Source organism: Perca fluviatilis, chromosome 11, assembly GCF_010015445.1.
Source record: "Perca fluviatilis chromosome 11, GENO_Pfluv_1.0, whole genome shotgun sequence".
Lineage (NCBI taxonomy): Eukaryota > Metazoa > Chordata > Actinopteri > Perciformes > Percidae > Perca > Perca fluviatilis.
Genome location: NC_053122.1, coordinates 14,985,468 through 15,000,674, shown reverse-complemented (window position 1 = coordinate 15,000,674; position 15,207 = coordinate 14,985,468). Strand labels below are relative to the sequence as shown.

Genomic DNA, 15,207 nt, shown 5'->3' with positions numbered 1-15,207 from the left:
GAGGGGGAAACAGTTAGCTTGACTCTGTCCAAAGGTATCAAAATTCAGCATCTCTTCTCATCTAACTCTTGACTTAACCTCAGTGTGTTCTTTGGTTTCATAAATCGTTCAGGTCTGTCGGAAATATGGGGGGAAACAGAGTGGCATAACATAAAACACAAGTCGCCCACCAGAACTAAACCAGGGACACTGTGGTTGTGTGACTAAACCGCCCAAGCGTTTCCATTTTAGACAAGAGTGCTGGCAAAAAATCAGTAACATAATCGATTATTTATTTTATTGACTTCCTGTTATGTTGACAGGAAGCTGTGACAAAACAAACACTTTAACAGAGAACATGATCAATCCTTTGTTATCTTAGGTTTCTAAATGTCTTTCCGTGTAAGCAATATGACATTGATCAGGACTTTTTGAAATTTTAATTGTTGCTGTTTTTTTGACAACTTTATGTTGAAAAATTCTTCAGTCAGGTTTACAGCTTGCTGTATCTGCTTTTAGACAATTCAATTTGAGAACCTTAGCCCTAATCCTAAAACATCTTGATAAAAAAACATCTATCACCAAGCTGTTCACATTTCCAACACTGGTACCCTCCAAGTTTAAGAAATTCACTGCAGCAGTCAGCAATGGACACCACTTCCATCACTGAATGTATAATAACCTATTACATCATGTAAGTTCCTGATTTTCATACGTGATGCAGAATGATTGAACTCTCACATTTTCAGCCAACATGATCCAATTTGTTACATAGTCGTGTCAATGCTGTATATAAAAACATCCTTGGCCTCGGAGAAAGACCAAAACAGTTGACAAAACTGCTTCTTTCAGCTCATGAAATGTTCATGCCAAATAGCTTTCATGCACACTTTCTTTACATCTCATGTGGACTAATTTAGTGTACTTCTCTCTACTCATGGTAAAATGTCAGTTGCTCAAAAATACAGTTCAGTTAAAGCAACACTATGTAACTTTTCCCGCTTCGGTCCCCCTTCAGGTTGTCTCATTGGAACTACAGCTGCAGCTAAAAGTTACAGTGTTATTTTAAAGAAGAATTCAATTTTTACGTTAATCTTGATCGCTATAAATATGCGAGTACTTTCGATTGAAAAAACCCCGACCTGAATCGATCCTAGCAAACTGGAGTTGCTGCTGCTACTGCTACGAGGAGATGTAAGAAATCAGGCATTTTGGGCCACAACAAGCTCAAAAAAGGCAGCAAAATCCTGGAAGGACTGCCCTTGTGTGCTTTTTCATGTGTTATGGTGCGCATTCACCAGTGTTTTGTTGTTGTTGTGGTGCGCGTAGGCTACTCCTGATTTTGTCAGTCATCTCATCTCTTATATGCTGTTTTTCTATGATCCTCTCCTGTCCTATTCATGGTAGCCTACTCGTGGACATTGCGCCATCATCACATGCTGTAGTAAGGGGGCCCGCCTTGATAATCTTGCATAGGGGCCCGGTGTTGGCTCGTTACGCCACTGTTTTCAACTCAGACATTGTTTAAATTCACCTACCCTGTCTCGATCCTGCCGGTAGGTAGCTCGCCCTGTTAGCTGTTAGCTGCTAGCTGCTAGCTGTTAGCTGCTAGCTGCCGTCCACGATAAGTGTGTTCAGCCAGGCTTCTGTGAAAATCATCACACAGCAGTTCCGTGTGTATTTGTAGCTCATCCATTTTGTGTGTGATCGATCTGGTGTTGGTGAGTAGGAGGCTTGGCAGTGTCGATCTGTGTGGTAGTTCCCTTAGCCACTCTAGCAGGCCCGACCGGCATGCCGTTTTAGCTCAGTGGAAGCTCGTAGAGGTAGCTGCAGCAACTCCAGTTTGCTAGGACCGATTCAGGTCGGGGTTTTTTCAATCGAAAGTACTCGCATGTTTGTAGTGATCAAGATTAACATAAAAATTGGCCGGAATTCTCCTTTAAGGTAGCTGCACTAAAAATAGGTCCCGATTACTCTAACTCTTGCAGCCCCTCAGTAGTTACCTATAAATCCTAGGGTCAATTTGAAGCTTTTACTGTGTAATTTTGCAGTAGCACAGAACTAGATGCTTATTTTGACATGTTATAGTGGGGCAATATCAGCAGTTGTCAAGACATTTCACTAAAATACACAAATGCTGTGTCATGGTGGTGCTATAGGAGTGAGGGGACCACCAAAGTCATTAGAATTCATCCTCTGGGGACCATAAATGTCCATGAAATTTCATGACAATCCATTCAGTAGTTTTTGAGATATTTTAGTCCAGAGCAAAGTGATGGACCGACCGACCCAAAGTTTACGATGAGGCAAAAAACATATTCTGAGTGAAGGGGAACTTTAAGTTTCTTCAGAAAATGTGTTTCTACAGGATATCCTGCAAATTGTCATTCTTTTACTTTTTGTTATAACTTATTATTCTACTTTATCCTGATTTATTTGATGTACCTACCTTTTATTTCAATGTCATCCTGCTTTTGTGCCTCAGTCTGCCATTGTTTTGTACTTTTTTGCTTTCATTTTTCAATGAATCTGCACTTACAGCTGCATTACTTCTAACCCTATATCATAATGTAACTTGAGCAAAAATAGATGCAGGCATGATGTTCACAGTGATTCCCAAAGTATCTCATGTCTACACGCTGATTTTCTCTACTGTTGTGATACAATTGAAAACCATGGCAACACATTTCAATGTGTACAAGAATGTATAAATATTTTGCAAGACATGTAGAGAACAATTTTGAGTAAAGGCATCGGTTAAAGCATGCACAAAAAATGGCATTTTGAATATATATTTATTAATATTACATCTGTATCAACACATCTTATTAAAACTAAAAAGTGTAAGTATGCTAACAAGCTGCAAGCTCGATAAATGTGGTGACATGAAATGCACATAACCTCAGAACATACCAAAGTGTTTCAGTAAACTTCATGAGTTGTTTTTTAATCATAGGTAAGTAGGCCATTTTTTGTCACATTGTCTATGTTCATATTAGTTTTCCTGACAGGAAATGTTTTGTGTTAGAAGGCAGCTGTTGATGGCTTGCTGTAGGGACATAAACGGTTATCTCAGATTTTCTTATCGGTTGCAGCATACATCTGTGAGTTTCCTCCATCAACTGCTGTCACTCTGAGAATTATAACTTTGCTAAGTTTCTGTCACACTTCCTGCAAACAATATTTACTACAGTTTTGCAGGGCTACACGTTGCTACACGCATAACGAGTGCAGATTCAACATGGTTTGTCAAACGCGATTCTGTACCCAAGAAATTTAACCCTTCTCCTACAAAGAGGTGAGTACAACCAGGGTTGTCTAAACTAGAGGAAGTTGTGGTGAGCTGTCTGCACAACAGTGTGTTGTACAGCAACCTAAAATACATCCCCCACATCCAATGCCACCAACACAAAAAGAACTGAATGTTCTGCCCAACACCCTGCCTGCACATGGAGAAACAATGCTGTGCTACTTCCACTTTACAAACACAAAAAAACACATCAGACAATAAACACGTGAAGGTCGTCCATGCTAAAAGGGAACAATGTAACTTTAACATTTTAGGCTTCATGTTCTTTTAATTTATATCCAACATGCTGATTTTACTCTCTTTTGTGGATCTGAACATGTTTAAAAGTGGCCCTGCTTTGTTGTACTCTTTTGTATTTGTATGTTTTTTTACATAAACAATTACATAAGCTTGTACATCTACCATGTCCTATAACTAGACACAAAATTAAATGCCAAAATAGTGGATACAGTCTTTACTATAATAATAGTATAGACAGTATAGTATGTTTATATAGTATAATACCATTTAAAACTCAGCATGACACATCCTACACTAATCTTCATTTGAAGGGAGATTTACATTAACGACATTTTCTCATCACTTCTGATTCAAAGATACTTTTTCACGATGAATGAATTCCAACTGAAATGCCACCAGAAGTGCACTCCCGCCCACGCCCCCCACCACCCCCCCCCCCACACACACACACACACACACACACACACACACCCCACCCCCTGTGTGTCTGGCAAATTTAATTTGAGACATAGTTGATTCATACAGTTCCTCTTCACAATGTACAAACTTCTTCTAACTGCGGTTGAGATGTTGCAGAAATACACCACACAAAGAGAGAGGTGTGTGAAGGTTTTTCCTTTTTCTTCTTTTTGGGTTGTGTGCTCTTGTTCATTTAATGATGATGCTGTTTGAAGGACTCTGTTGCCATCTGGTGTATTATTTTTTTTTGTACCATATTATGAGCATATCACAGTATACAGACAAGTCTTTTGTGACAACAACAAAGGAGATTTGCATCACATTCAAAATAACCACACCCAAATGTCATTTAACTAAATAGATTTTGTTAAGATATTTCAAAAAACTGGAACAAGAAAACACAAAAATGAGACGGGTGTTTAACAATACACTCACATATTTATTTGGATGTTAAATTTGAATTTCTTAGTATATTAGGATTTATATTTGCATAATCAATTAAAGTGTTGATAATACTTTACAATAAAGAAAATCTTTTTATTATTAACTTCATGGGGCATAATAACATAATTAAAGAGATAAAGTATAATACAAGCCAAAAATTTTCTTGAGCTGCAACTGTCTACTGAATCACACAGGTTGAGAAAAGCTAATTCTGCTATACTTGGGATCTGGATTGTATGGCATAAACCTGTTATCCACACTGAAATCAAAGAGTGCCACAGCAGATCAGAGTTGGAGAGAAGATTTCACGAGCCTTCGTCTGAGAGGCTGTCAGTTTTAAAACAGTCACCTTGAATCAGTTCTCCTCAGGAGTCCCTGATAGATGTCAGATTTTAGGAAGCGCGGGTAGCAATCCCTGGCCATCAGAGAGTAGATGAGCTTCTGTGCCGTATCAAACGAAGTCAGGGAAGGCTGGGAGATGTTCTTGGTTATGTTTTCTCTGGTACCGCAATCTATGTTGATCTGGAATCAAACAATATTGCCCGGGGGCGTCTTACAGCAACTATTTTCATCATCCTTCTCTATAATGTTCTAAATAGTTTGCACAGTACATTTCTGAAGTTTTACCAGCCTAAAACACACAAATACACATCTGTAGAGCAGTATCACAACAGGCCTGCTGAATTGAGATTATTGTATTGCATTTTTGCAATTTTCCAGCTTGCAGTCGTTTACCTGTCTGGGCGCTTCTGTTTGGACAAACTCTGAGTAGATCCTGTTGGCAGAGGAGATCATCTCTGGCACCGTCTTGATTTTTTTATATTCCTCACAGGCAAGCCAAAAGAGAATGTTCTCCTCGCTATACTCGGACTTCAGGAACTCCCGAAAAGCTATCTGTCCAGCTAGAAATCACAGACGATAGTAAGCAGGTAAGAAACAATACATGCAATCAAGTATATATGCACAATCAGAAGAGACTCTCACCTTTACAACTGAGGACTTTGTCCACAGACTCACTCCAAGTCTCAACATCCCCCAGTGGATCCTTGGGAAAGCAACACAATCTACCCTTGAAAAGAGCATCAAGATCTATCACTAGCCCAGTTATCTGTGAACTCCACAGCACATATCACCTGCAAACCACACTGGCAGTTATTAAGCATTTATAGTATGTGTTATGTATTAAGATGACTTATAAACAGTTCAATGCATTGAGCACCTGACAGCAACCTCACATCACTACAAGCTGCTTCAAAAATTAAGGCACAATGCAAAGTGAGACTTACAGTGAGTGAAAACCTCCTTGGTATTTTCCACATGGCTGCTGTAAGCTGTTGCCTGCTGAAAATGGTAAAGGCCCAATAATCAAATATGCAGTAACTCACTTTATCGCCATCTCCTCGTCCTCTACGATGGGAGACAGAGATAAGATCCTGCCAGACTGAAGTGGTGTTGTGATTGTTTGGTAGCGAGGGAGTGAAGGGACTGAACAAATCTAAATGACCCCCACCTAACATGAATGGAATATATGGAAATCTGTATGCAAAATGTTGTTGTTGGGAGAGACCAGGCATTCTTCTGTGTTATCTGGAGGAGGAGAGAGCTCGGCTGTGATTTGAGCTGACCGCACCTGTTTGTCCAAAACAGTGGTCATCATTAAAGTGGATGTAACAATATGAGGGTGGCAGATAGTTTGTATCTATATATATAAATTAACTGAATTAAGCCAAATCATTCTAGATTACAGAATGCTTTAGTTTTTCATTCATCAGTAGGAACTACTAATACTGTTTTTATGAGTATAATCAGGAATATGGCAACATAATTGCCTGCTGTGGTGGAGTACTACATGACAAATTCATAATAATATTTAACTACAGGAATGAGCAATGGTCAGGAAGCTCGGGGGAAAGTTCCTGACCATAAACAAATAGCCATAAACAAATTCACTATTAAGGAAAACTCTCGTCATGCTGCCATTTGCATTTCTGCAGTGTTCCTTATTCACCAAGGTGACAAAAGCATAAACAAGCACTGATTTATTAATGTGTCTCATACTTCAGTTGATGTAGGTGATCACTGACCCTTGAAACAGAAAGGGTTTTTGATTTGGACAGAAATTTTGCATGTCCATAGATTAGTCGACCGCTTTTGCAGCTCTGCACTGGTGTTGTAATAAAGAAAAGGGATGATGTGATGGATGAAATGTTAAGAGATCACAGAGTTTATTACAATTTATCTTGAGGGGAACAGGCATGTGTGTACCAAATGTCAAAGTAGGAAAATTTACCTAGTTTAGTGCCAATCCATTTAGCACATGATGAGATATTTCTCAGGTTACAACTGTGGAAAACTGTGACTTGTTGGTGGTACTACAGGAAAAGTCAGAGGATCAACACAGTCTTTGGGATTCATCCTCTAGGGCTCGTGAATATGTACAACATGTTACACCTATCCATTCAGTGGTTGTCACAAAAAAACTGTGACTTGTTGGTGGCACTACAGGAAAAGTCAGGGGATTGCCAACGTCAGTGGCGTACATCCTCTGAGGAACATAAATATATTTACAAACTTTTATGGCAATCCATGTAGTAGTTGTTGGGATATTTCAGTCTGGAACAAAGTGGTGGATTGACCGACCAACTGACAGACAGAGGGGAAACGCCATTCATAGAGCTATGCCGCTAACATGACTAAAAACATCAGGTAAAGAATTAAATGAATCCCCCCCACACACACACATTTTTTCAGTAGTGTTATTAACCTCTGCTGCTACTGCTATAGTATTTAGTGTATTTTGTGTACTTTTCAACATGAATGGATGTTTTATTTAGTCTTTACTAAAACACTTTACTAAGATAAAGCACAATGAGAAGCAGACTTTACTTTTTGCAGTACATTTTGTCCAATTTTCATAAGAGTATATTCTGTGTCACATATTCTTACAATTTGAAATAGCTCACAAGAACGATATTTCTGACTTGCCACTGCACAGCAGCAGAGAATATCATCACACAGTCACATGATCGTGAGCTATATGTGGAGGACCGTCCTTCACTCTCTTGGGTCTGTTGGGCATTTACAGGTTGTGTTGCACAGTGAATTGTAACACATATATCATTTATTTATCTGTTTGTTTATTTAACAGGGACAATGGACAGTCATTGACACTCCCAGAGATGGCTAAATGGCTAAATATAATAGGCAGTCCCTGGGCAGGAAAACCCACAAAAGAATTATGGCATCAAATGTTATAATTCAGACAGGGTTACAGAGAATACAGTACAAATTGCATCAAAGAATCATAAGTATATCCAGTGCATTTAACCTGCCCTGACCTTCCTGACCACTGCTGGAGATGTGATGGGCCCAAACAAACCAAGAATGTAAATCACAACAGGTGATGGAAAACACCCAGGCTGCCCCTATTTGCATGTGTGTAGACGCACCAGGTCGAGGAATTTGTTTTTCAAAAAAGGCAGAGTGTCGTCTTTGTGCACTCATTGCAAAGTATTCAAGATGTTTTGTCTTATTGTGATTATTCATTTCATGTTCTTAAATCAAACGTTATTCTGAGTGGTCAGTGGTACCATCCAATGACAAAAGGGACTACATACAACCCTAAAAAGCCTAATTTTGTAAAAGAGCCTGGCTTTGTTTTCATACTCACATCTACAATGAAATGTACTTAGCCTCACTAGGGATACATCAATGCACTTCATACATGTACCAAGTTGAAATGTTTTCACCATACACAGGGTGGCACTCTAGTCCTCTCCAGCCCCCCTGTCTCTGTTTTACCATTGCATCATGCGTCCACCTTTCTCTGTAATTGACACCACTGAATTTGTGTTTCTCTTTGCTTTGGGTCCTGCTTGTTTTATTAATTTGATCATGAATGGGGTTTGACCCTTCTCCTGAAGGGTGGGGGTTGGTATAGGGGGCATTTGTAACCCAAAAACTATTTGAACTAGATTTAGAACCCCTGAAAGTAAATCGGTAAGCATGCCTTTGATTTAATTAGAAAGTGTCTCATCTCTTTTTCTCAAACTTGTATCGTGAAAACAGTGTGCAGCAGGGACGTGACCTTTTTTCCTATTCTTTCTTTTTTACTGTCTCTCAGCCCTTTCAGTAGTACATTTCTGATGGCCCTTATATATTATCAAGACAGATGAACAATAGACAAACTCTAGGCCAAGTATCTACACAGACCTCTTTCAACATGTCTTTATCGGTCCAATGCAGCTGACAGACAGTAGTCCTCACAGAATTGAATTGAATGATATTTAATTGTTTTCCCCACATAAAAATGTGCCTCTAAATATGGTCCTGATACTTCAGTTGAAGTACAGTGTTTAGAATGGATGGGACAAAGTCTCACCTTGAGACTTTCATTAACTGAACACAGACCTCTTTTTTCAGTTGCACTAAAATGTTATTCAGGTCTGTCAATATCCTTGCAGGCCAACAGCATCAAGTGCAAACATATTTGTAAAGGGCAAATTTCACAACTCAATATCTGAGCCTTGGAGTCAGCAAATCTCTTATAAAATTTGCCTCAAATAGATAAAAGCCTGCACAATGAGACAAACAGTTTTTTTTCAAAATGGGAACCTGTGGTGTAAAAGTTTGGATACCAGAGGCCAAGAGTGCAAAACTACTGACAGACTTTGACATAGATTGAGGAATCTTAAAAAGAAAACCCATTCGTTTGAGAAAATCTATGTAAATCACCACTATTAGACACCTTACAATAAACATCTTTGTTTTAAACTCCTCTTAGACTGGTATTCATCTTGTTTTACAAGCCTTATATCTCCAGGCAAACCGCTTTCTTACTCTTTTGTTTCCCTCCTTGCGGCTCTACAATACATCTTTAACACGTGGATGATTTCAGAGGCTTTTAGAGCAGACTTGAGTCCCACATTTAAATACCAATGGGAAAGAAACAAGAAATCTGCCAGCGAAATTCTTAGCCGGGCAACTAATCTTAAACTGTGATGAATTTGGCAGGCCAGCTGAGCTCCTACCTTTGTTAACACGTTATGTTTTCCCTCTCTTCTTTGACTATTTGTGTGTGAGAGGACAGCAGGAACTGCAGCTTATGGCACTGTGGATGCATAATTAGTGTGAACTGTAAAGTATTCAATACCGTTTCTTTTTTGTAAAATTATAGTAATCTGGGCTGAGATGGACTCTAAAGGCTACAACCATGACATCTGTGTTAATGAGATAAACCAGTGCTGTATGTACATGTGAAGCTTTATGCTGTGCAACTGTAATTAGTGTATTTTTTTCTCCATACATTCTCAACAGTGTGCAAGACAACTCAGTGGGATCACTGGCAGTTTTCAATTAATATGTATTTTTCTTTGTAAGAAGTATAGCCTCTGCATACATATACAGTGACATTAATTATTCTGTGCTAGCGTGGTTGGAGTTGATAAAGACTTCATTTTTCAACAATTTGGAATAAGGAGCTGCACATGATCACAATTTTCCCACTAGTGTATTATGCAGACATGCCTTCACTTGTCATATTTAGATGTGGACATTCAAAATGCCTCAATAAAACAGCTTTTATAATAAAGTGTTTATTTGAATTTAGTTTGTACATTTTACAACTGCAAGGCAACATATGAGCATAGTTATACATAATTTATATTAGATGGTTGCAAACTGAAAAACAGCAATTATAGTTAATATGTCATATTAGTATTCAAATAAGATATATGCATTTTCTGTGTATGAAAATGGGATACTTTTGAATTCGTAACAGAAATGAACGATATATATCCCTCATTAAAAAGTTTCAGTGCTTTGCAGTCACCGTGGCTGCAAGAAGCAAGTTAGTCTGGAAGGGGTTGGAGAGTGCGAGAAATAAAATCATGAATCCATTTTTAATGATATATGGTCAAATTAGCTTGTATGCAATTTCAACTTTATTATGGTTGTATAAGGTGCTATTACTGGATTGGAAGACAAAGCAATGGAAGTGTAATGTGTCAGAAATCAGGACAGGGGCCTCAATGTGTTAGTGTCATTGAGGCACTTCAACTGAGATTCTGAGATTTGGTCTCTTACCACCCCACTGTCATTCAAGTTTTGCAAGATTTGAGGAAATCATCAAGAAACAAGTGCAAAGTGAGTTATCTGGTTTTATACCATGGTCACAGAGACTACTCAGCTCTGATTGGCCAGAGGGTGTCCATTATTCCAGATAACCACATGGCTCTGACGTAGTGGCCTCATAACAATTCTGAACATATTCTTGTGGCTGAACGGCTAATGGTGTCAGCTGTTATCCAGCTGTGTAGTAAAGCACTTACAGTTCGACACCTTGGGAAATATGCTTATTCACTTTCCTGCCGAGATGAGTAGAAGAAAAAGATTAATACCACTCTGTATGATCGATAAAAAAGCTACCGCCAGCAGCCAGTTAGCTTAGCTTAGCCGAAAGACTGGAAATGAGGTGAAACAGCTAGCCAAATGTCCTTGAGTGTTTTCATCACTGTGAGGTTGTCAGGCAACCAGCGAAGGCTTCAGGAAGTTATTGCGCCAGGGCAAGAAATAGTCTGGCACATAATCCCCCTGTAACACCGCAACGTGTCATTTTTACTCTTAGGTCTTCGCACAGATAAGATAAAAAAGATTTAACATGCACATTAGGGATCTTCAGAGGTGCTATGTTGGTTTTGTAATCATTGCCCAGAGCAAGAGTCTTTATGCTAAGCTAAGCTAACCACTCGGCCATAGCTTTATATTTACCGTATAGGCTGGAGAGTGGTATCAATCTTTTCATCTAACTGTCAGCAAGAAATGTCAAAAAAAAAAGAAACTAATTTCTTTAAATTGTTAATTGTTGGCAAGTTGCCATATGTAAGTAGGATAATCCACTGTGACGCCCGTGGTTATAAAAAATAACACACTCTGCAGAAGCAAACCTGCTTAAATAAGCCTCCGCACCAATCTTTATGCTTCAGCAATTGTGCTGCTAATCACAGATCATTTCATCATATAATAATCCGTTTCACAGAGTGAGCGATTACGCATGCAATGTTACCACTACCAGGCCGAAGGTTCAGTTGTGGCCTCGCCCCTGTCGTTGAACACACAGGACCGTGACCTTCTGCGAAACATGGTGGTCCCCGGGCCTTTCCTCCTGGTGAGACGCAGATAAATGTCAGAGTGGAGGAACCTGGGGTAGGAGTCCTTTTTCATCAGGCTGTAGACTTTCATCTGGGCTGCTTCAAAACAGCTCTTTGTGGGCTGTGCTATGACCTTCTGAATGTCCATCTTGGTGTTGTAGTCAATGTTGACCTGAGAGAAGGGAAATTATACATAATGAAAAATAATGCAGAGCAACTAGATACTGAAATCTACTACTAAAGGAATGCCATATATAATGATGCCCACTTTTGTCTAGATCTGAATGCATGATTTAGGTGTTTGTGTCAGGATTCCAATAAAGTTTAGAACACAATAACAGAACACGAGTTACATACAGTGCGTAGTAAATGTGTTGAGAGTACATCAGATAGTGACAATAAGAAATGGGAAACCCCAAGGTCCACACTAGGCGCAGTGTAAAGTAGAGCCACTTGAAACAGTGGAGAAAATCAACATCTGCATTTTTTAAAAGATTACACACATGACATCAGATGTGAAGTTTCATGTTTCATTATTGCACATTTCAGTCATTTCCCTCTGTCAAGATGCTTTTCGATGCTTGTTCTCTCCTCAAGTTCTTGGATTTGATAGTTTATCTAAAGGTGGAATCATGTAAACCAAAGCTAAAAAATCTGTTATTTATTGCCCTGCTCTTTTTTTGTGATAGATAAGTCTGAGACTTGATAAGGATAAGTTTTCTTGGCACCACATGACCTAAAGCTAATTTGAGTTTAAAGCTCATACAAGCAATCACTGCCACACATGGATATCGTCACAGAAATTTATGTTGTCTGGTGCCTGCTTTTGTGAATGTGAATCATCTTTAAACTAGAAGTTTTTCTTTAAAAGACAAACAGCGATGAAGCTTCTCACACAGCAATAAAAATAATCACTAAAACAGCTCTCAAAATATTCATGTGTATCAAACTGCAACTCTCTCGCCATCAATATTAAAGGTCAGATCCATTTACATTTGTATCTCTCTGCAAATCACTCAAGCTGGTACACACTTTCATGTTAGTGCAGCATGCTCCATATTTACACAGACATTCATCTTTGACTGAAAGTGTGTGGGTGATGCTCTCTCCAGTTCTGCAGAGGAATGTCAAAACCTCAAACCAGACACCAAACTCTTAACGGTCAGATCTGCTGCAGGCCACGAAATCATATCGGATGATGGTCGCATCATCCTCGCAAAGCAAATGGAAACTTTTGAATCTGTGACTGTCTCGCACACACATAACCCGACCTGCTTTGCAGTAGTGCATGCACTAAGCGAGCTGCTGCTCCTAACGATTGTTCACAAAGGTCAACCTGCTGCAGGCTCATGACTATGTAGTGCTAAAGAATTCGCCCACTGTTATTTTTATACAATGACATAAATATTTCAAACCTCCAACAGCACTCAGTGACAAAAGAAAAGCAAAAGAAAATGCTAAGCCGGAGGGGTTGTTTAAGCCTTTGCAGCTCCACTTTATAGCCTATTATGCAGCATTTCATCTGTACAGTTAATGATAAATAAACATGCCACATCATACCTCTTTAGGGGCCTCCGATTCAATATAAACCGTATAAATATATTTGGCTTTGGACAGCAGCTTCGTCTCAGAATCAATGGTCTTGTATTCTTCACAGGCCAACCAGAACTCAATGTTTTCCTCACTGAACTCTGTCCTGAGGAACTGAGAGAAGCTTTCCAACCCATCTGATGTAGAGAAACAGAGACAAACACACACAGTTGGTTACTAGAGTGACACAATACAAAGACAGACTACTGTTCAAAACAGAATCGGTATTTTCTGAGCCTGTTGGGTAAACAAAGCTCAAATAAGGAGGCATAGATTCTTCATAACTTCCTCATCGCAAAGTCACTAAAATGGCCTCTACTATACAAATAAATACAGTATATAGAACCATTTAATTGTTTAAATATACTTAGACAGTATTATTGTAGATAATATAGCATAAACCATTCCCAAAGGAGCACATACAGTGGTTTTCAGTGTTTCAGTCTAGCACTAAAATGCAACTTCTGTCCTTATGAGGAAGTTGCACAGTTTCTGGATTACTATCCGTGCAAACAAACATTAAAAGTTGTAGTGAAACTACCACTGCTCTCTCCATTAACTATGTATTGCCTCTAGCACTTCTTAACACTTTGCAATTAAAATGGAGCAAACTGATTAACAGCAGAAGAAACTGTTTTGGATGGCAATTTGACTCAACGTTCTTGAGAGGTTTTGGGCATTAATCTGACCTGAGTGCTTCAGCAGTTCTTCAAAGGAATCACTCCATTGCAAAGCTGCCTCTGGTGAGATGCTGAAAAATATCAGAGATCCGGTCAGCCCTTTCCTAACGATGTAGCAAAAAATGTTTTGGATTCTCATGACACGTCGAGATGCCATGTTTCTATAAGTGTGCAATGAGTCATGGAGGGTGCTGGAACCAGGGTTAAAAATGAATAATACTTTTCAAACACAACATTGTGCGTATGTGAAATTAATGGATTTTGCCTCACTTGCTGGATGTCGTATTTGTCTTTTTATGGGGACTGACATTTTCATGAGAGCCTGACTTGGTGAGAAAAAGGCTTAGTCGGCTCTTCCTCTCCTTGTCTTTCTGTCTGCAAACAGGAGAAAATACATCAAGTTTCACAAACTGTCTGTACAGTACAACTGTGGCACTGTTCCCCAAATCAGCAACTTATCTCCTCACAGAAACATTTCTAAAGTATTCACAAGACGTGCTATAATTACATCTTTGTGGTCCAATACAAATTGCAGGACAAGTCTAACAGCCATACATGGTGTCAGCTGTAGTGGCTTTCAAATGTATTATATTGAAACATCACATAGCTACGATGCAGTATCATGCCGCTTTTGAGTAAGATAAGACTTTTCTATGCAGAAAGAAATCATTGTTTCTATTCTTCTCATGATAAAAGTTGCACTTCTCACATTTCTGACATCTGAAATTATGTATTCCCAAATCAAGTAAACATTTTAAAACAACTGAGTTTCACACACCAACCTGCTAGTATCGTCCTTCATCTTAGGTGCCTGCAAGTCTTCTGGACCAAACATTTTAAAATACGCTTCCTCCTTTGGGGCCATGTAGTTGAATTGAGGAAATAGAAAAAGAAGTGTCTCCATGCTGTTCTGTCTGTATCTGGTGTGCGAAGCGGCAGGACAAAAATAGCTCTTTGAAATCTTTTTAACCCATCACTCGATGATACACCTCGTCTTTTATAAAATGCTGCTCGCTTTTCATTTCCCATACCTTTAGCTCTACTTCCTGTAATGGTGTAACCACTTACTGCTAACAGCTCCATCAGTGAAACAGAAACCCCCTGGGTTCAACATCCTGTTAACCTTTTATTTAGAAATTTGAAAAAGACAGCTGGCTACGCTCATTCAAGAATCTTTCTTTTGTTTGTTTTTGTTTGAGGTAATATCTTACAGTTGTACAATAACATATTGTACTGAAGCAATTATGACCTAAAAATCCCCAGGTAACATTGAACCAACTTGTGTTGTCAGAATCTTTGTAGATTCTGTTTATACTCTCTCATTGCTGCTGTTAATAGATGTATTCTTGTGTGAGAT

The 15,207-nt window shown here is 39.0% G+C and overlaps 2 protein-coding genes across 2 annotated transcripts; both read right to left on the bottom strand.

The window, feature by feature from the left end:
• Window positions 1-4,512: 4,512 nt before the first annotated feature.
• On the bottom strand, window positions 4,513-5,852 carry LOC120568793 (regulator of G-protein signaling 21-like). The gene is made up of 4 exons (XM_039816499.1): window positions 5,719-5,852; window positions 5,417-5,501; window positions 5,168-5,334; window positions 4,513-4,954 (listed from the first exon to the last, which is right to left on the bottom strand). Exons 1-4 carry the CDS (start codon window positions 5,749-5,751, stop codon window positions 4,778-4,780), a joined length of 462 nt encoding a protein of 153 aa, XP_039672433.1. The 5' UTR covers window positions 5,752-5,852; the 3' UTR covers window positions 4,513-4,777.
• A 2,432-nt stretch (window positions 5,853-8,284) lies between these two features.
• rgs18 (regulator of G protein signaling 18) lies at window positions 8,285-14,898 on the bottom strand. Its single transcript, XM_039816646.1, has 5 exons — window positions 14,633-14,898; window positions 14,121-14,225; window positions 13,860-13,921; window positions 13,141-13,307; window positions 8,285-11,752 (listed from the first exon to the last, which is right to left on the bottom strand). The coding sequence occupies exons 1-5, from the start codon at window positions 14,752-14,754 to the stop codon at window positions 11,498-11,500; spliced, it is 711 nt and encodes a 236-aa protein (XP_039672580.1). The 5' UTR covers window positions 14,755-14,898; the 3' UTR covers window positions 8,285-11,497.
• Between the last annotated feature and the right edge of the window lie 309 nt (window positions 14,899-15,207).